The sequence below is a fragment of the Garra rufa genome, chromosome 17 (assembly GCF_049309525.1).
Source record: "Garra rufa chromosome 17, GarRuf1.0, whole genome shotgun sequence".
Taxonomy (NCBI): domain Eukaryota; kingdom Metazoa; phylum Chordata; class Actinopteri; order Cypriniformes; family Cyprinidae; genus Garra; species Garra rufa.
In genome coordinates, this window is record NC_133377.1 from 39,123,127 (window position 1) to 39,144,865 (window position 21,739).

The window sequence follows — 21,739 nt, forward strand, 5'->3', positions numbered from 1 at the left end:
CCTGTTAGCATAACATCTATTAGCATTCCCATTTATCTTTAGTTAATTTACTTTACTAAATTTACACTGAATGCTCCTTAATTTCTTTACTGAGAATAAAAACTGTTTTAATGTAAAAAAAAAAAAAAAAAAAAATAATTAAAAACAAGATCCTTTAACCGAAATGTGCATAAAAAAAATAAAAATAAAAAATAAAAACTTGTTTAAAGACTCTCACAGGCATTGTGTACTTTTTCTCCCTGGCCTCATTGGTGATTGATACTAATGAGGAAGTATCCAAAAGCAGTGAAGCGAATGAATGCTTTCGTTATTCAGCCTGACTTTCAACACTCTTCTCCTCAAACAGCACTTGAAGAACAACACAGAGATAATGAGGAGGAGGAGGACACTCGGATTGGGACTTGTCCTGGTGGGCTTTGCTTTTTGTTGTGTTTCGTCTAAAGGTGAGTTTAGTTGCTTGAAATGATGTTATATGAAGACAGGACTGACTTGTAGGGCCAGTCTAGCAGATTTACGGTGACTAATCATTTGATCGAAAACATTTTAGCTTCTTCTTTTGGTTTGTTAAATGTACGTTTCTGTTTGAGCTTTCGAAAACCTCAATCCAGATGAATAAAATATCAAATTTCTGATTTCTGGACTCTTAAAACATCCTGTAAGTTTGAGAACTCAAAACAGTTGAGGTCGAAAGTTTACATAGCCTACTCCTTGCAGAATCTCCAAAATGTTAATTATGTTACCAAAATAAGTGGGATCATACAAAACGCATGCTATTTTTATTTAGTACTGGCCTGAAGAATATTCTTCAGGCCAGTACTAAATAAAAATAGCATGCGTTTTGTATGATCCCACTTATTTATTTCGTATGAAAGATGTTTACGTGTAGTCCACAAGAGAAGATAATAGTTGAATTTATAAAAAATGACCTCATTTAAAAGTTTACATACACTTAATTAGTGTTGGGTTCAAGTCCACCTAAGTCGAGTCCGAGCCTTTATACCAGGGGTCCCCAAAATTTTCTGAGTGGGCCACATCATTTTCTTTTCTTTAATGGGGGTCCGGGTTGGTTTATAAAAGAAAATTCCATGGGCCGGACTGACTACTATTATTATTATTATTTTATTATGATTTTATCGAGTATAACAGCATATTATAGTGTGCGTGTGTGTGTGAGTGTGTTAAAGTGTGTGAAAGTGTGAGAGAGACCTTTGTGCACCTTGATACGTTTGAGAAAATCAAAATAAGCACCTCAGCTCTCAGAACTACATGGAGTAAACAAAAACAAAGGAAGTATATTTTTTTTGTTTACCATATAGTTCTGAGAGCTAAGGTGCTTATTTTGATTTTCTCAGATGTATCAAGGTGCACAGAGGTCTCTCTCACACTCACAGACACTCACACACGAAATTCTTTGGTTTTCAGCATTTTTGTGTATTTAAAATCTTTCCAACAATGACTATGACTGAAATGAAAATATGATTTTGAGATCCATTTTGTGATCCATTCATAGAAGGTTCAAACACTCCCTGATGCTCCAAAGAAAGAAACCAGATAAGACCATACGAATCCATTATATGTAGAGAGAAATCCTGAAAAAGGTGTCCTAAAAAAAAAACATAATTTCTTCACGACTGAGGAAATAAAGACATGAACATCTTGGATGACAAGGGGGGTGAGTACATTATCTGTAAATTGTTGTTATGAAAGTGAACTCCTCCTTTAAGCTGCAGTGCGTTGAGCTCTCTCAGTCACTGCACAAAATGCTGAAAAACCAAAGAATTTGTGGGAGCTGAAAGATTTTCCTGAAGAACAGCAGGCAGTTTAACTGTTCAGGGCAAACAAGGGACTTATGAACAACTATCAATAAACAAAAACACAGCTGTGGATCATTCAGGTAACAACACAGTATTAAGAATCAAGTGTGTGTAAACTTTTGAACAGGGTCATTTTTATCAATTCAACTGTCTTTTACATGAAATATCTTATTCAGGTCAGTACTAAATAAAAAATAATGCATTCTGGATGTTTTTACTTTGGCATTTTGAACCTTCAAGAACATCTTAATTTAATACTGAATTTATTTGAATAATTGTCTGTTCCCTTCAGATGTTTATGTGTTTCAGGACATCGATGGATGTGAGTTTAGCAAAGAGGATTTGTCTGACATGGTCTACACAGTGAAGCTGGTCTTCAACCAAAAGCTCCTGTGCATGTATAACTCGAGTTTGGGGAAGTATGTTGGTTATGACGCGTATGGGATTATTAATGCTGACCATTACAACAATCAGAGCTGGAAGATGAAAGAGCGTAAAGAGGAGGTGGAAACACTGTGCAAAGCTAATGCCAGATATTATATCAAAAGTGAAACGAGAAAGGGTAAGCAACCTCAACTCCTCCCAAATTAGCTCAGTTTAGTCAGATAGAATATAAACTCTGCTTGTATTCTGGCTTTGGAGCACAATAATGAAGTTACAAAAGTAGGAAATGAAAGTAGAGAGTTGCTTCAGTTAAATTTGATGGATTTGTTTCACTGTCATTACTCTTGTTGTCTTCTCAACAGTGCCGCCCGTTGTTATCGTACGCTCCAGTGGTAAGGCTCGTTACGGTCAGCTGAGCACGCTGGAGTGCCATGCGTTCGATTTCTATCCCCAGGCCATCAGTGTCACCTGGCTGCTGGACGGATCAGAGGTCACTGGTGACGTGGTCTCCACTGAATTCATGGATAATGGAGACTGGAGCTACCAGATGCATTCATATCTGGAGCTGGTGCTCCATAGAGGAGTCACAGTGAGCTGTCAAGTGGAGCACAGCGGTCTGGAGGAACCTCTCGTCGTTTATTGGGGTGAGACATGCTATTGATCAATACTGACTATTGATCAGATAACTGCTGGAATTCACCAGTGGTCATTGGTAGGATGAATATGCGACAGTCAATGCACATTTCACATCTCACATACTGCTAACTAAAAGGATTAAACCTTTTTATTATTATTTAAATTAAAGTGAAATAAAATAAAATATAAAAAGCACTTGAACTACACTTAAAAGTAAAAATGGTAATATTTATGAAAACTTAAAACATGAATATAACAGTTCATTAATATAAAAATTGTATTAAAATTTAATAAATGTTAAAGGAACTCTAGAACTGAAGAGGCATTTTGTCCATGACTCAACAAATAAAAAATAAAAGCTAATTAACAATATTAATGAAAGATATAATAGAATATACATAATATTAAAATAACAGATATTTTTTCCATGACTCATTAAAAGTGGTTGACTACATGACTAAAAATTTAACTTAATTAAAATTGGAAATACAAAAACAAAAACTAGCTGTTTATTAGTTATTATTATAAAAAATAATAATAATAAAATGCCACAGTATTTAAATAATATTAAATTAACAGATATTTTGTTCCCCGACTCATTAGATGTGGTCTGGTATATATATAAAAAAAAATAGTTAAACTAAATTACACTGGAAAGTACACAAATAAAAACTAGATGTTAATTAGTAATTGATAACAATTTTAATAAACATATTTAAAATATGAATCAAAATACCACAATTTTTTCAATTATATTGAAAAACCTATAATAGTATACAAAATATTAGTAAATTAACAGGTATTTTGTCCACAACTCATCAAATGTGGTCTGGTGCGAAACAAAATTACTAAAAATTAAACAATTAAAATAAAAAGGTAAATAAAATAGAAATGAAATAAAAACTATTAATTAATCATTTAAAATAATTTAAATTAAAAAAATACTTAAAATATTAATGAAAATGTCACAGTATTTAAAAAAATATTAAAATACCAATGGAACTGTCAAGGCAATGACAAAATTACTACAAATGTAACTAAAATTAAAATAAAAGGCTAATTAAAATAATTAATAATGAAAGTATTTTGTCAACAACTCATCAAATGTAGTCTCGTTTAAAGCAAAATTATAAAAAAATAAAGCTAAACTAAAATGAATAATAAATTAATGAACTATTTATTAATAATAATATAAATAAAAAATATTTAAAATATTAATGAAAATATCACAGTTTAAGTAATATTAAAATATCACTGGGACTGTCAAGGCAATAACAAAATGTATAAAAATTTAACTAAAATTAAAAGGCTAAATAATGATTAAAAAATAAACAAAAAATATCACTACATTATACAAAATTCCAAAAAATCAAACAAACTAAAATTTTAATAAAAATTGAAAATACAATAAAAGCTATAAAAATATAAAAATAATATTAAAATGACAGTGGAATTGACAAAGGATTTTTGCCACAATGCATATCAAAATTTACTTTTTTTTTTAAATAAAATTCAAGTTAAATAAAATATTAATAAAAATACGATTAAAATAACTCTGGAACTGGAGAGGGATTTTGTCTATGACCCAACAAATGTAGTCTCATGCATAACAGAATTAAGTTAATATTGACTGAGGAAAAAATTAAAAGATGAATACAAACTATAATAACAAAATTATTAAAAATTTAACAGAATTAAAATGGAACAATTGAAAAACAAAAACTAGCTATTAATTAATTAATTAATTATTAATAATAATATTAATCAAAAATGTTATTTAAAACTGGAACTGACAAGTGAAACTAAAATTTTTACTAAAATTAAAATAAAAGGCTAATTAAAAATAATAAATAATGATAAAAATGACAAAATGTATATTATATTATGTATATTAATATATAAATAATATTAAAATAACTTGAATTAAATTGACAAGGGAGTAAAATTAAATCTAATTAAAATTTTAATAAAAATCAAATTAAAAATAACTCTGGAACTTGTACCAAATGTGGTGCAAAACAGAATTATTAAAAATTTAACTAAATAAAAATGGAAAATACAAAAATAAAATCTAGCTATTAATGAATTAATTATTAATAATAATATTAATACAAATATTTAAAATATTAATGAGAATATCATCACAGTATTTAAATAATATAGAAATAACCCTGGAACTGTAGAGGCAATAACAAAATAAATATGAATAATGATAAAAAAATGGGAAAAGCTCTACATTTTATAAAATTGCTAATAATCAAACTAAAATTAGAATAAAAATACAATAAAAAACTATAACAGTATAAAAATAATATTAAAATGACATTGCAAAATTGCAAAAAAACAAAACAAAACTAAACCTTATTAAAGTGCAAATATTACTTAGTATTTTGGTATTTCTTCTTTCTAGTCAAAACATTCTTAAATTAGGATGCACTTACTAGATAAGCAAAATGACAGAAGCCTTGTTTTCAGGGGGAAAAAACTGAATAAAGACAAAAGAAGAAACAAGACAGAAATACTAAGTTAGACCAGCTTTTTTTTGCAGTGGACCCAACAAAATGTGGTCTAGATGTAAGTTTCCAACACTTCCTCTTTTCCCATCTACAAATACAAAGCCACATCTTTCAAAAGCTCCTGCATGTTCATGAAGTACCCGCTCTTCTGAAATCATGCTGGAATTACTATAGAAGTTTCCAGCTAGTAAAATCCACACACGTGCTTTCAGAGTCATGATGTTCGGCTGTTTTCTCTTGCATTGTATGTTTACTGATTTGCATGCACTGTTAAAACAGGTTATTTATGTCTATCACTCGTCTTTCTCACGCTCAGACTCCAGCGCTCTCGATGCCAGAATCACAAAGATAGTTGTGGGTTGCTCTTTTTTCTTTATCGGCCTTGTTGTGGCTCTTTCTGCTGTGTGCTGGTACTACAAGAAACAGCACAGAGGTAAACCTCTACCCCTATCAGTCCCAAAATAATAATAAAACTATGATAATTCAGGATAGCTCTGAAGAAAATATGTAAACAATATTCTCATCTTTCCCCAGGATTTACCTCTCTTCCTCTGCATTGAGAGCTGAAATGACGTGATGTTAAGGGTTGAAAGCAGACACACATATGCAGCTTTTGCATATGTGTGTGTGTGTATGTAAATATTTTATTTCCTTCTGTATGTTGCTCATTTTAATAAAGACTTAATGGCTTACCTATGCATGATTGCCTCTGGCTCATTTACATATATAAAAAAAACAATGCTCTAAATAAACTATAGGGACACAGAGAAAATATGCAAAATGCATGCCTCAAAATTGCAACAAAATATCAAAGAGGTTTATAAAATTGTGTCTGGAAACATGCATGTCTATAGGGACTCACTGCTGTTTTATTTTTAATCTAATGGTGTTGATATCTGTTGAGATGGAAAAGCTGCAGAAAAAACACTCGGTCTGCATTTACTCTAAGAGTCACACGGGACCGTGGTTAATTGTTTTCTTCATTTCCCCTGATGCTTCAGCGCTGGTTTGGATTTCAGAGCACAGGTGCAATGCAGAGCTCTTTCACAGTCAGTGATAAGTCAGTGTATTATCACTCCTTAATTCAAGAGCTCTTTGTGTTAAAGCTCTTTATGTTTCTCTTAAGAATTGCATTAGAGCTACACTACCAAAAGTTTTTGAACAGTACGATTTTTAATGTTTTTTCTTCTGCTCACCAAACTTGCAGTTATTTAAAGTACAGCAAAAACAGTTTAATTTTGAAATATTTTTATTATTTAAGATAGCTGTTTTCTATTTGAATATATTTTAAAATTTAATTTATTCTTGTGATCAAAGCTGAAATTTCAGCATCATTACTCCAGTCTTTAGTGTCACATGATCCTCAGAAATCATTCTAGTATGCTGATCTGCTACTCAAGAAACATTGATAATTATAATAATAATAAATGTTTAAAATGGTTGAGTACAATTCTTTCAGGATTCTTTGGTGAATGGAAAGATCCAAAGATCAGCATTTATCTGAAATAAAAAGATTTTGTAACATTACTATACCACTCAAAAGCTTGGAGTCAGTAAATATATATATTTTTTAATCATAGAAATTAGTACTTTTATTTAGCAAGGATGCTTTAAACTGATCAAAAGTGCTGATAAAGACATTTATAATGTTACAAACGATTTCTATTTCAGATAAATGCTGTTTTTCTGAACTTTATTCATCAAAGAAACCTGAAAAAAATTCTACTCAGCTGTTTTTAACATAATAACGATAAATGTTTTTTGAGGTGCAAATCAGAATATTAGAATGATTTTTATGGGATCATGTGACACTGAAGACTGGAGTAATAAATTATATTTTAAAATAGAAAACAGTCATTTTAAATAGTAAAAATATTTCAGGATTTTACTGTTTTTGCTGTACTTTGGATCAAATAAATGCAGGTTTGGTGAGTAGAAAAGACTTCTTTAAAAAACATTACAAATCTTACTGTTTTTGAGATTTATAAAGAAAGCAAGCAAAGTATACAAAAGATGGTGTAAAAGATATATATGCAAAATATTTATTAGTTATTTATCATTTTTGTACATCACAGTATAACTATTAAATTATAACCTAATTTATATAATTGTCAGATATGTAACCATTTGAAAAAGATACTTAAAATAAAAGATTAATATAAAAATGTATATACTTAAAATAAAATGTGTTTACATGTTTTATGGGGACATTCCATAGGCGTAATGGTTTTCATACTGTACAAAGCAAACTGTATTTTCTATGGCCCTACACCTAAACCTAGCCCTACCAGGAGATTGTGCACACTTTTACTTCCTCAAAAAAACTCATTGTGCATGATTTACAAGCCTGTTTCCTCAAGGGGACCTGAGAAATGTCCCCACAAGGTCAAAATCTACTGGTATTACTTTCCTTGTGGGGGCATTTGGTCCCCATAACGTGTTAAATACCAGGTACACACACACACACACACACACACACACACACGCACAATAATAAACAAAACAAACTAAATGTGGCTTGTGTTTTGAACATTTTCATTTGTACATTTCCTCCCCTGGTGAAAAAAAAACAGCTAAAACCAGCCTAGGCTGGTTGGCTGGTTTTAGCTGGTCATAGCTGGGCTGCAGGCTGGTTTTAGAGGGGTTTTGGCAACATGACCAGCCTGGCCTGGCTGGTCATGCTGGTCTTAGCTGGTCAGGCTGGGAAACCACCAGCTAAAACCAGCCTGGCCAGGCTGGGAGACCAGGCTAAACCAGCTACTTCCGGCTTAAACCAGCTAAGACCAGCCAACCAGCCTAGGCTGGTTTTAGCTGTTTTTTTCAGCAGGGTCATGTGGTCAGTTATGGTATTGCTAGTCATCTCTAAATTACTGTTATAACTACTGAGTTTACTGACTGGTCTCTGATCAACCAATCACAACATAGATGTGACTCCTAACTTAATCTGATTGAGCTACAGGCATCACATAAGAGAGACATGATCACCAACTAGACAGGAAGAGGAGGAAGCCCACATTTGACCTTTTACATGTTTGTTTGTTTGTTTTATTTAAAGTTTGACATGACAGGATATTGCAGCACAACACCCTGAAATGTGTCAAACATACACTTACTCCAAAACAGTCATTACTAAACAAAAAATAAATAATAAAAGAATGGCTAAAACACAAGCAAATTGAATAGCATGTACATATATATAAATAACACAGAATCACAGAAAAGGTAGCCTAATCAGAGACCTGTAAGTTATCTATACACTAATTTTAAAGCATGTGGAAAAAAAGAAAGTTCATGATGTTTAGTGTTACTCCTAGGTACAGCATATGTCTTGTGCCGCCGGAGGGAATAAGTTGGTGTTGGAGCCATAGGAAACAATGCAGTGGTGATGAACTGTCCTCGAGTATTTTAGTAAAAGTGCATATGGTTGGTTCCTCACGCCTCTCACTCAGTGCTGGAAGAGTTGAAATAGGGAGGCCTATTACCTGACAGCATCGCTTTTGGATCCTCTCTAGCTCCTCAGAGAGACCTTTAGGTAGACCACCCCATACTGTGCTTGCATACTCAAGAATTGGCCGTATAAAAGTCAAGTATACTTGCAATAAGACATCACAAGGGAGACCCGCTCTTTTTGCAGTGCAAAGGTTATGTATTCTGGGATGCACCTTCGAAATCATGTACTTATGGGCATCCCATGACAAGTCAGAGGATATTTGGACTCCAAGGAATTTAAAAGTGGCAACTCTACTAATTGCATGTCCTGTGATCATAGGAGAGGGAGGGGACAGAGTGTTGTCCTGTCTCCTGGCACTAATCACAATGTCCACAGTCTTAGCTCCATTCACTGCTAATGTAAATTCTTGTCCCCATTCCACTACAGAATCCAAGGCCTTCTGAGTCAAGTCACCTTTATTTATATAGCGCTGTTAACAATACAGATTGTGTCAAAGCAACTGCACAGTATTTAAACAGCACAATAGTGTGTAAGTAATGCATTATTGTAAATAATCAATTTTCAGTTAAAGGCAGTTCATCAATTAATTTAGTGATTTCATCGTCCAGTTCAGTTCAAATAGTATACGATATCGCTGGAAAGTGTCTCTAACTAAGCAAGCCAGAGGCGACGACGGCAAGGAACCAAAACTCCACAGGTGACAGAAATGGAGAAAAAAACCTTGGGAGAAACCAGGCTCAGTCGGGGGACCAGTTCTCCTCTGGCCAGACCAAACCAGCTGAGTGAGTCCAGGTGAAGATCCCATTAGGAACGTATTTCACAGGTATGTTTATACATACAACAAATAGCAGAGGGGATAAAAGTCTCCCTTGGGGAACACCAGCTAAAACCGGCAAGGAGTTAGACACACAGGAGCCCCACTTCACCCTCTGCTCTCGATTACTCAGATAGCTCCTTACAATGAGCCAGAGGGGTCGTCTAACGTGCAAGAGTTATGTTAATGGTAGCCTCATCAACTTGCATCTATTATAAAATTAAGACTATCAAATGATAATATTCAAAGTTATTTTGGAGACATTTAAGATTTGCAGAACACAGGATTTTTTTTAAATGCAATGTCCATCACAATGGACATCAGGTCTAGAGCGATATCAGCAGGAACCTCATGAATTATTTGTAAAACAGGTTGAGGAATTTGTTGAAGCATTTCAAAGCTAAATACAGAGCTACAAATTCTAATGTTAATGTTTTATGAATGTTGATGTTAATTAAAATTAGTATGATTTCATTTATGTCTTCAAATTGACTATAGCATATAAATAAATATTTAATTGATTTTAGTGAGGAACAGGCAATGCCATTGGTACTATAATACACACAATTATATAGTCATCAAAACAAATGGCAAGTACACATAAACCCATTCACACACACACAAATACATTTATACATGTACTCCAATTCACCCACTTCAACCAAAAAAAGGGATCAATCAACATTTTTTAGATTTCATATCATCTTACCTTTTTTCCACTTTCTTACTGCATTATTCTTACAGTGTGTGTTCTTTTCAAAATCTTAAACACTAGTTCAACTATAGTGCACAAACTCTATTTATTATGTATGGTTAAAAAATCTTTTTTTTTTTTTTGTTTGTTTGTTTGATTTGATTTTTGTTTTTCTTCAGACCCTACGTCCATTGTAGTGGACATGAGAAAAATCTAATAAAAAATGAGTTGGCACAAATCTTTCTTTTTTAGACTCATTTATTTGTTGGAGAAGAGCAAATATCAAGTGGGTAAAAAAAATGTGTTCAGTGAAAAAAATTCAGGTCTGAAGGGGTTAAAATGACTTTTAATAAATGTATGTTAGCTTCCAGGTCATTTTTACTCCTATACGTTGACTAGAGCGACCAAACGACCATGTTTGCTACAGCAGCTGCATCAACACTCAGCAAAGAACAGAGACATATATAAATACCTGTATACTATTTATATATGTCTATGGCAAAGAAGGTAATAAAGGGTTTGAGAGACATAAATGTTAGCATATTCTTTTAATTAATTAACTAATTAATGTTTGTACAATGCTTAGCTCTATTTGTGACTTTGAAAGTCTAGAGGTCGTGACCGTGAAATACAGAAACAAATATGAATGGTCTTTTGGCGTCCTCTAGCGGACATCAACACACTGGTAACCAACATGGCGGCGTGCACTCGTCTCATATCCAGGCTGACAGTAGTCACGGGTGAGTTTTAAAAACGTTTAAATGGTCTAAATGGCCATATATCTGTTTTTAAATGTCTTTTAAGTCTTAATAACCTTTTATAGTTACAGCTACCGTTCACTTTCAGTGGGATCATGTCCACTATTTAACCTTAAAGTTGAGTCTGTAAAGCTGAATGCAAACCACAGCTGTAACTTAGTTTATTATAGTGTTTATATATCATATAGAACACATAAACTGGCTTTAGGAATTGGAATTGGATTGTGACATTATGCAATATTTAGTGCATATTTGTTGGAAGGAGGAGAAGTTAAGTGCATATATCAGACATGTATTGATCAGATTTGCAAAACATTAACCAGTCATGGTCAGACAGTGTCCTAACACACACTTGTTGTGTTTCAGGAGGTGGCAGTGGCATCGGCAGGGCTGTGTGTCAGAGACTGGCCACTGAAGGTGCTTCTGTAGTAGTGGCTGACCGCAATGAGGAATCGGCCAATCAGACGCTGGAGCTGCTGTCACGTGACCACAAAGGTCAGGAGCACATGGCCCTTGGGGTGGATGTGTCATCAAAGGACAGTGTGGAGAAACTACTGACAAGTATACAGGTGTGACAGACATGTGTCTGGAGATCTGAGGGGTCAAATAATCATGATAAAATAGATAAAAAAAGTTCGTCAAGACAAACTTTGAAGTTGGCTTGAGAACATCTGACCAGATTGTTTAAAAAAGTTTTTAAAGTTTTTAAAAGTTTGACTGTATTCCGTCTGAAATAGTTTGAAGTTTTCAGCAGTTTTAAAGCTTGAAGTTTGATAGATAGATAGACAGACAGACAGACAGACAGACAGACAGTAGAAAGTTCAAAAAGTTCAAGTTTAAAAAGTTTTAAGTTTGGTGGTTTTCAGTCTGAAATAGTTTGAAATTTAAAGTAGTTTTAAAAGGCTTCAAGTTAGATGCTAAGGTTCTCAGAGTGGTTGCTAAGGTGTTGCTATGGGGTTGCCAGGGTACCCAGGGTGGTTTCTAGGGTGTTAGCATGTTTATAGCATGGTTCTAACATGATTTTAGCAATATTAACAGGATACTAGCATGATTTTAGCATGATTAGCAGATTACTAGCATGAATTTAGCATGATTACCAAGTTACTAGCATTATTTTAGCATTATAAGCAGGTTACTAGCATGATTAGCAAGTTATTAGCATGATTCTAGCATGATTAGCAAGTTATTAGCATGATTGTAGCATGATTTTAGCATGATTAGCAGGTTACTAGCATGATTCTAGCATGATTTTAGCATTATTAGCAGGTTACTAGCATGATTTTAGCATGATTAGTAAGTTATTAGCACGATTCTAGCATGATTAGCAAGTTATTAGCATGATTGTAGCATGATTTTAGCATGATTAGCAGGTTACTAGCATGATTCTAGCATGATTTTAGCATTATTAGCAGGTTACTAGCATGATTTTAGCATGATTAGCAAGTTATTAGCATGATTCTAGCATGATTAGCAAGTTATTAGCATGACTCTAGCATGATTAGCAAGTTATTAGCATGATTGTAGCATGATTAGCAGGTTACTAGCATGATTCTAGCATGATTTTAGCATTATTAGCAGGTTACTAGCATGATTTTAGCATGATTAGCAAGTTATTAGCATGATTTTAGCATGATTAGCAAGTTATTAGCATGATTCTAGCATGATTAGCAAGTTATTAGCATGATTGTAGCATGATTTTAGCATGATTAGCAGGTTACTAGCATGATTTTAGCATTATTAGCAGGTTACTAGCATGCTTTTAGCATGATTAGCAAGTTATTAGCATGATTCTAGCATGATTTTAGCATGATTAGCAAGTTACTAGCTTAATTCTAGCACGATTTTAACATGATTAGCAGGTTAGTAGCATGATTCTAGCATGATTTTAAGAAAAGTAAACTTTTATCTTGATTTCTTGCAGCGCCGCTACTTCCAGCCGCCGTCTGTGTGTGTGAATGCAGCCGGGATCACCAAAGATGAATTCCTTCTCAAGATGGAAGAAGATGACTTTGACAAAGTCATTGAGGTTAATCTCAAGGTACTGCAGTCCAGAGTCTAACTCTAGTGTTTAACTCTGAACTTATTAATTGAGAAGTTTTACAGTGTGTCTGAGAGCAAAGGGTGATGGGAAAAAATACATTCCTTTTCTAAAGTTGCATAAAATCTGTCATGCAAATTCAGAAGTCCCAAGTTATGTAAAAGAAAAGAAAATGTCAATGCAAGTGTGTGCATATAAATACACTATTGTTAACATTTTTAGTTTTTAATTGCAACGTTAGTTGCAACGTTTTATAACTTTTTAAAAATAACCCTCTACTGCTCACCAAGGCTGCATTTGTTCGATCAAAAAAATGTGATAACTGTAAAATTGTGACGTTTTTCTTCAAATTAAAATAGCACATTTCTATGTGAATATGTTGTAAAATGTAATTAATTCCTGTGATGCAAAGCTGAATTTTCAGCATCATTATCATTACAGAAATTATTCTAATATGCTGATTTCCTGCTCAAGAAACATTTCTTAGTATTGTACCCTGCAAAATGCTTTTCTTTAGTTTTTTTGTCCTGTTTCTAGCCAAAATATCTAAAAAAGGTTCATCTAGACAAGTAAAACTCGTCTTGTTTTAAGAAAAAACAAGTCAAAGTTAAGTGAGTTTTTGCTTAGAACAAGCTAAATAATCTGCCAATGGAGTAAGCAAAAATCTTTTCACAAAACAAGATTATTTTTGCTTTCCCCATTGTTTCAAGCTAAAACTCACTTAATTTTGACTTTTTTTTTTTTCTGAAAACAAGACAATAATTTTTTCATGTCTAGAAAATCATTCTTGATTTAAGAATTTGTAGATATTTTGTCTGAAAACAAGACAAAAAAAATCTAAGTAAGAAACGCATTTTTTTTTGCAGTGATATATGGTAAGATCCATTGTGATGCTTTATATTTTTTCATTATTTTTTTTTTAATATAAAGTTCAAAATAATGAAATTTAATGATAATAAATTTGATAACAAATGTCATTTTTGATTCATTTAATGCATCCTTGCTGAAATAAAAGTATTAATTTATTTTAATTTGTTTTAAAAAAATTTAATAATTATATCAGTCAAAAGTTTTCGAATCATAAGATTTTAATGTTTTTTTTAAAGTAATTATAGAAATTAATACTTTTATTTAGCAAGGATGTTTTAAATGAAACAAAAGGCATGATAAAGACATTTATAATGTATCAAAAGGTTTCTGTTTCAGATAAATGCTGTTCTTGTGAATTCAACTCGGCTGATTTCCATCATAATAATGATAAATGATTTTCTGAGCAGCAAATCAGAATATTAGAATGATTTTAAAAGGATCATGTGACACTGAAGACTGAAGTAATGATGCAAAAACAGCTTTGAAACCACAGGAATAAATTAAAATGTAACATGTAATATATTCATATAGAAAGCAGTTATTTTAAATAGTAAATATTGAAAAAAAATGTATTCATGCTGTACTTTGAATCAAATAAATGCAGGCTTGCTGAGCAGAAGAGACTTCTTTTAAAAAACATTAAAATCTTACTGTTAAAAACCTTTTGACTGCTAGTGTATAGTTTGTCCCCTCTTCCATAGTGTTTCTGAACGTTTTGTCAGCAATCTTAACGGTGTGCAAGTCTGTGTCTGATCTTCTGTATTTTCAGGGTACGTTTCTGGTGACTCAGGCCGTCTCTAAGGCTTTAGTTTCGGCAGGCGCTGCGAAGGGCTCCATCATCACTGTGGGCAGTATAGTGGGCAAGGTCAAGCATTTAAACCAACATCATGCTCTATTACATCCATTCATTTAGTGGACGTTTAACATGTTTACAGCACAGATGGTTAATAAACTCAGAACATTTTCAGAACTGTACTTGCATAGGGTTTCATAAATGTGTGTTTGGCTGTAGGTTGGCAATATCGGCCAGGTCAACTACTCTTCTTCTAAATCCGGAGTGGAGGGACTCACTCGAACCGCTGCCAAAGAGCTGAGCAGGTGTGGGAAAATACAGACCTGCTGCTTTTAAACACATTGTAACTATTTTATGTTTTGCTGTGCTGCCTTCGTTTTAGTTACGGGCTGTAAACATGTTGTGTCTTTTAGATTTGGTATTCGCTGCAACTGTGTCCTGCCAGGGTTCATCGCTACACCCATGACAGATAAAGTACCTGACAAAGTCATTGATAAAGTAAGCAGTCATTTTTCTGTCTTTTAGTTATTTTTTTAAAAGTGATCATTTTTTTATAGATTTAAAACAGCTTTGAAGTTTGAACTCTAGTAAAGGATCTTATTTGATTAGATTTATTTGATTATTTGAGTTTAACTTTCTCGGTTAACACTTTATCAGGTCACTTTTATTGTAACAGTGAGCACTGTTTTTCTTTATTTTGTGTAGCTCACAGCCATCATTCCAATGGGAAGGATGGGAGAGCCTGCAGGTAAATATTTCTTCATATTACATAAACATACTTGTATCTCACAAAGTAGTTATTTGAATACACTACAAAAATGCTTTTCTTACTTAGATTTTTGTGTCTTGTTTCTAGCCAAAATATCTAAAAATTCTTAAATCAACCAAACGAGTAAAAATTATTTAAAAAAAAAATTCAGAAAAAAACAAGTCAAAATGAAGTGTGTTTTTGATTGCAACAACAAGCAAAACAATCTGTCAGTGGGGTAAGAAAAATAATCCTGTTTTCTGTTTGAAATAAGATTTTTATCATACCCAATTGGCAGATTATTTTTCTTGTTCTAAGCAAAAAACAACTTTTTTTCTGGAAACAAGAAAATTGATTTTACTCGTCTATTTTGTCTGGAAACAAGACAAAAAAAGTTAGAAAAACATTTTTTTTTTTTGTGGTGTAATTGGCATGGATATATACACACATATGTGACCCTGGACCACAAAACCAGTCTTAAGTCGCTGGGGTATGTTTGTAGCAATAGCCAAAAATACATTGTATGGGTCAAAATTATTGATTTTTCTTTTATGCCAAAAATCATTAGGAAATTAAGTAAAGATCATGTTCCATGAAGATTTTATGTCAAATTCTTACCGTAAATATATCAAAATGTAATTTTTGATTAGTAAAATGCATTGTTAAGAACCTAATTTGGACAACTTTAAAGGTGATTTTCTCAGGATTTTGATTTTTTTGCACCCTCAGATTCCAGATTTTCAAATAGATGTATCTCGACCAAATATTGTCCTATCCTAACAAACCATATATCAATTATTTATTGAGCTTTCATGTGATATATATCTCAGTTTTGTAAAATTTAACCTTATGACTGGTTTTGTGGTCCAGGGTCACATATATACACACTGCTGTTCAAAAGTTTAGGATCAGTAAGATTTAAGAGTAAGTCTCTTCTGCTCATCAAAGTTGCATTTATTTAATCAAAAATACAGAAAAAAGTAATATTGTGAAATGTTATTATAAATGAAAATATTGGTTTCTATTTTAATATACTTCAAATTATAATTTTTAGAATTTAAAATTTTAGAATTTTTACAATCTTTACTCCAGTTTTCGGTGTCACATGATCCGTTAGAAATAATTCTAATAAATTGATTCATTATCAGCATTGATAACAGATGTGTTGCCAATTTTTTTTTTTTTTTTTTTTTTTGGAACCTGTGATACTTTTTAAAGTATTCTTTGATGAACACAAAAGTTAAAAAGCATTTATTAAAAAAAAAAAAAACTTTTCTAACAATGTAAGTCTTTGCTATCACAGTTTAACACATCCTTGCTAAATAAAAGTATTTATTTCTTTCAAAAAAAAAAAAAAAAAGATAGAATACAAATTTACTGACCCCAAACTTTTGAATAGTAGTGGAAATTGTTAGAAAAGATGACTATTTTAGCCTCGTGGGCAGTGCGTCAACATGCAGCGCCGTTTCTCACTTCCATTTCATTTTTTTTTTCAATCTTTAAATAAAAATATTTCTATTTTAAATAAATGCTGTTCTTTTAAAATTTGTATTCATCAAAGAATCTTGGAAAAAAGTATCCCAGGTTAAAAAAAATAAAAAATAAAAAAATAAAGCAGCACAACTGTTTCTAGCACTAATAATTAGAATGATTTCTGAAGGATCGTGTGACACTGGAGTAATGATGCTGAAAACTCAGCATTGCATCACAGAAATAAATTAGATTTTCATGTATTTTAAAATAGAAAAACCTCACAATTTCACAATATTTATATATTTTTTGATCAAATAAATGCAGCCTTGATGAGCATAAGAAATCTCATTAAAGAGTTCTCTTCTGCTCACCAAGCCTTCATTTATTATTTGTGACCCTGGACCACAAAACCAGTCATAAGGTTAAATTTGACAAAACTGAGCTATATACATCATATGAAAGCTCAATAAATAAGCTTTCCATTGATGTATAGTTTGTTAGGATAGGACAATATTTGGCCTGAGATACATCTATTTGAAAATCTGGAATCTGAGGATGCAAAAAAATCAAAATACTGAGAAAATCATCTTTAAAGTTCTCCAAATTAGGTTCTTAACAATGCATATTACTAATCAAAAATTACATTTTGATAAATTTACAGTAGGAATTTTACAAAAAATCTTCATGGAACATGATCTTTACTAGCCTGGCGAGCCAGACTTACATCAAGATGTTTACATCAAAATAATTTTTGCTGCCGCTAGGGTGCGTCTAGATTTCTAGGCTAGATCTTTACTTAATTTCCTAATGATTTTTGGCATAAAAGAAAAATCTAGAATTTTGACCCATACAATGTATTTTTGGCTATTGCTACAAATATACCCCAGCGACTTAAGACTGGTTTTGTGGTCCAGGGTCACATTTATGTAATAAATGTGACCCTGGATGTAATGATTTTAAAGCAGAATTTTTAGCATAATTACTCCAGTCACATGATCCTTCACAAATCATTGTTATATTCTGATGTATATTCTTCATTTATTATTATTATGTTAAAAAAGAATTAGTTTTTTTTTTTTTTTTAGGTTTCTTTGATGAATAGAAAGTTCGGAAAAACAGCATTTATCTGAAATAGAAAACTTTTATAACATTATAAATGTCTTTATCATCAATCTAAAGCATCCTTGCTAAATAAAAGTATTAATTTCTATCACCCCCCAAATAAATAAAAATAAACATTTTACTGACTTCAAGCTTTTGAATGCTACAGTGTATGTTACAAAACTTTTTATTTCACATAAATGCTGATCTTTAGACCTTTCTATTCATAAAAGAAACCTGAAAAAATGTACTCAACCGTTTTAAAGTATGATATAATAATAAATGTTTTTGAGCAGCAATATTAGACTGATTTCTGAAGGACCATTTGACACTGAAGACTGGAGTAATGATGCTAAAAAATTTTAATCACTGGAATAAATAAAACATAAATAAACATTTTAAAATATATTCAAATAGAAAGCAGGAATTTTAAATATTACAACTGTTTCACAATTTTACTGTTTTTGATCTATTTTAGATCAAATAAATGCTGGCTTGGTAAGCAGTGGAGAATTCTTAAAAAAAAAAGTCTGTGTGTGTATATAATTTTTTCTCCTCTCGCTCTCACCCTTGCTTGTCTTTGCAGAAGTAGCTGATGCATGTGCTTTTCTGGCTTCTGATGATAGCCGATATATTACTGGAATCAGCATTGAAGTTGCTGGTAAGACGCAGCATCTTCAGCAAAAAAACCTTCATACGTGTAAGATTTCACTCTCAGTTTGTTTTGGATTGACATGGGCTTTTCTCTTGAATCATACAGGTGGACTCTTCATTGGCTGAAAATGGTTGAATGACACTAAAAATTAACCAACATGGTTCCTTCATCTTTATGAAACTGTCTTTGTATAAATTACAATTAATTACTGTAAAATTTTGTATACAATGTAACAAATGAAAATTCTATATTTATACAATTAAAGAGTGAATACTCACTTCTTTTAAAAAACAATTAAGCTGACACAAGAGGAAATGTGTTGATGTGTGGTTTAATGGGAACGTTTGGACCAAAACAACATCAAGTCAGAATTAAAACAGTTAACATTTCAAAACCCAGACTAATAGTATAACAAAATTCATCATTTATAAGTTTTTAAAAATTGGTTTAAAGTGGCCGGATTACATATTGTGGTTTCACTAAGACACAAAAGATGTGCTAAGGTGTTGAAAGGTAAAAATGGCTCAGAAGACTGAAGAAGCAGATCAAATATTAGCAAAAGCACCATGTGACCGTGACAAATGGGGAAAAGAACAACAAAGGAGTCCAACAGCTCTTTAAATAGATTATATATTACACAAACAGATTCTGAAGTACTTACATTAAACACGTTGTAGCACCATAGTTTATAAAGACAGATGTTTGTCTTGCACCGACAAAAACAATCCTAGCAGTATTGTCCTTGCGAGAAAACCACACAAACAACGTTTAATTCACAAATACTTTTTTATAGCTTTTCATTCCCCTCGCCATGTTTTAAAAAAAAGAAACAAAACATATACATAAAAACAAACCACCATCAGTTTCCTTCCCTCTCCTTCCTCTTCCTGTCCCTTCTCCACTGCTGTCTGAATCTCGAGACGTTTCAATGTTTTTCTGTCGTCTCCACCCGCACCAAACTCTCCTAAACCTCAAGCTGCGATGAACAGTAATGCATATATATCATACAGAGAAGGCAGATTTGCTTTCTGGGGTTTCATTTACATATTTAATAAATGGAAAAAAAAAAACTACAGGAAGTAATTACAGATGAATACCACATTGTTTTTGTACTGCAAGTGTCGGCTGTTTTCTTGTGAGCACCTGTTTGTTTCACAAAATAAATACAATAAAATATTTCTGTACAAATGGTTCTAATGCACAACTCCAGCCTGAACACTCTCCACGCGAAAGGTCAAAGGTCACAAACCCACGGGTGTCAAAATAGCGTACATATTGTCAAAGAAAAAAAAGCTAACAACCATCTTATATAAGTTCACCGAAAAATACTGGACTGGTAAATTGGCAAAAAAAAGTCAGATTTCATCATAAATGTACAAATTCAATACAATTTTACACTGGAAATGGCTTTTCATCGGCGATTCGAAATCATTCTAATGGAACTTTCACGCTCCGATTCCGTTCCTCAGTTTAAATGTTGCACCTGCGGAACGTTCTATTTTAGAAAGGAAGTGAGGAAGGGGGCGGAGCTTCGCACAGGACTATAAAAGGAGCACTCAGGCATGGAGGTAGGAAGAGTGGAACGTCTCAGAGGAGGAACAGTGGGGAGGGGAGCTGTAGGAGAGAGAGGGGGCCCAAACGGGAGGGTCTTCCTCTTTAGGCCAGCAGTGTCTGCTCCAACACAGAACATCTTCTCTTCTCTCCTGCGAGAATGGCTCTCTTCTCCTCCATTGCTGGGAGTGTTTTTCCCTGGGCGTGTACTTTGTGTGCAACTTTGTTTCACAACAGTGTGTGTGTGTGTGTGTGTGTGTGTGTGTGTGTGTGTGTGTGTGTATCTATGTGTCCCACTTCTTACATGTGATTTCAAATGTCTTTATTAGTGTTGGCACTAAGTGCATGATTAAGTGAGTGTGTGTGTGTGTGTGTGTGTGTGTGTGTATGTCGGTGATTGTATTCCCCTTGCCCTCAGCATGTGTGTGTCTATCCCAGGAAACAGACAGGTCCCACTTCGAAACCAAATTTCTGATTGTCCTCCCCAAAGTCTGAGATCCTGATGTCCAGCAGGGGGAGCTGCTCCACCTGAGGTGTGTTCACCTCCAGCACTGTCCTGTCCAAGCCTTTGCGATACTGCAGGGGGGGAAGGGGAAAAAATATTTAGAACATATTTAAATGACCAAAAAATAAATAAATTAACTGCAATTTTGAACAAAAAAAAAAACAGTTTTTGAGCAGTAGGATTTTTTATGTTTTTTAAAGAAGTCTCTTTTGCTCACCAAGCCTGCAATTATTTAATATAAAGTACAGAAAAAAACTGTAAAAATTTTGAAATGTTTTTACTACTTAAAATAACTGCTTTCTATTTAAATATATTTTAAATTGTAATTTATTCCTGTGATCAAAGCTGAATTTTCAGCATCATTACTGCTGTCTTCAGTGTCACATGATCCTTCAGAAATCATTCTAATATGCCAATTTGCTGTTCAAAAAACATTTATTATTATTATTATCATCAATATTTAAAACTGTTTTTTTATTCTTTAATGAATAGAATGATCCAAACTAAGCTTGGAGTCAGTTTATTTATTTATTTTAATAGAAATTATTATTTTTTTATTTAGCAAGGATGCTTTCAATTGATCAAAAGTGATGATAAAGACATTTATAATGTTACAAAAGATTTCTATTTCAGATCAATGATGTTCTTCTGAACTTTCTATTTACCAAAGAAACTTGCAAAAAATCTACTCAGCTGCTTTCAACATAATAATAATAATAAATGATTTTCTGAGCAGCAAATCAGAATATTAGAGTGATTTCTGATGGATCATGCGACTGGAGCAATGATGCTAAAATTCAGCTTTGAAATCACAGGAATAAATTACATTTTAAAATATATTCAAATAAAAAGTAGTTATTTTAAATATATTTTAATATTTTAAATATATTTTAATATTTTAAATATATTTATAATATTTTATATAATATATAATATAT

The 21,739-nt window shown here is 32.5% G+C and overlaps 3 protein-coding genes across 8 annotated transcripts in view; 2 read left to right on the plus strand and 1 right to left on the minus strand.

Annotated features, from left to right (window-relative positions):
• Window positions 1-330: 330 nt before the first annotated feature.
• LOC141290139 (SLA class II histocompatibility antigen, DQ haplotype D beta chain-like) lies at window positions 331-6,050 on the plus strand. The gene is made up of 5 exons (XM_073822345.1): window positions 331-443; window positions 2,107-2,376; window positions 2,561-2,842; window positions 5,667-5,783; window positions 5,885-6,050. The coding sequence occupies exons 1-5, from the start codon at window positions 371-373 to the stop codon at window positions 5,908-5,910; spliced, it is 768 nt and encodes a 255-aa protein (XP_073678446.1). The 5' UTR covers window positions 331-370; the 3' UTR covers window positions 5,911-6,050.
• A 4,678-nt stretch (window positions 6,051-10,728) lies between these two features.
• On the plus strand, window positions 10,729-18,989 carry hsd17b8 (hydroxysteroid (17-beta) dehydrogenase 8). The gene is made up of 10 exons (XM_073822344.1): window positions 10,729-10,816; window positions 10,978-11,049; window positions 11,434-11,636; window positions 12,989-13,105; window positions 14,745-14,840; window positions 14,988-15,073; window positions 15,182-15,266; window positions 15,474-15,516; window positions 18,677-18,751; window positions 18,851-18,989. Exons 2-10 carry the CDS (start codon window positions 11,004-11,006, stop codon window positions 18,868-18,870), a joined length of 771 nt encoding a protein of 256 aa, XP_073678445.1. The 5' UTR covers window positions 10,729-10,816; window positions 10,978-11,003; the 3' UTR covers window positions 18,871-18,989.
• A 71-nt stretch (window positions 18,990-19,060) lies between these two features.
• col11a2 (collagen, type XI, alpha 2) overlaps window positions 19,061-21,739 on the minus strand; it is a 47,037-nt gene continuing 44,358 nt past the window's right edge. For all 6 annotated transcript variants that reach the window (XM_073822326.1, XM_073822327.1, XM_073822328.1 and 3 more), the window contains one exon: window positions 19,061-20,872. In XM_073822326.1, the coding sequence (XP_073678427.1) occupies window positions 20,726-20,872 (147 nt within the window). In that variant the 3' untranslated portion in view covers window positions 19,061-20,725. The remainder of the gene's footprint in view (window positions 20,873-21,739) is intronic.

What these genes read in the sequence shown, in the direction of transcription:
- LOC141290139 (XM_073822345.1), top strand. Translation starts at nt 371, where the DNA reads ATGAGGAGGAGGAGGACACTCGGATTGGGACTTGTCCTGGTGGGCTTT. An exon ending in ACCTCTCGTCGTTTATTGGG is followed by an intron (nt 2,843 to 5,666) that starts GTGAGACATGCT and finishes TCTCACGCTCAG; the next exon opens with ACTCCAGCGCTCTCGATGCC. An exon ending in CTACAAGAAACAGCACAGAG is followed by an intron (nt 5,784 to 5,884) that starts GTAAACCTCTAC and finishes ATCTTTCCCCAG; the next exon opens with GATTTACCTCTCTTCCTCTG.
- hsd17b8 (XM_073822344.1), top strand. Translation starts at nt 11,004, where the DNA reads ATGGCGGCGTGCACTCGTCTCATATCCAGGCTGACAGTAGTCACGG. An exon ending in AACTACTGACAAGTATACAG is followed by an intron (nt 11,637 to 12,988) that starts GTGTGACAGACA and finishes GATTTCTTGCAG; the next exon opens with CGCCGCTACTTCCAGCCGCC. An exon ending in TCATTGAGGTTAATCTCAAG is followed by an intron (nt 13,106 to 14,744) that starts GTACTGCAGTCC and finishes CTGTATTTTCAG; the next exon opens with GGTACGTTTCTGGTGACTCA.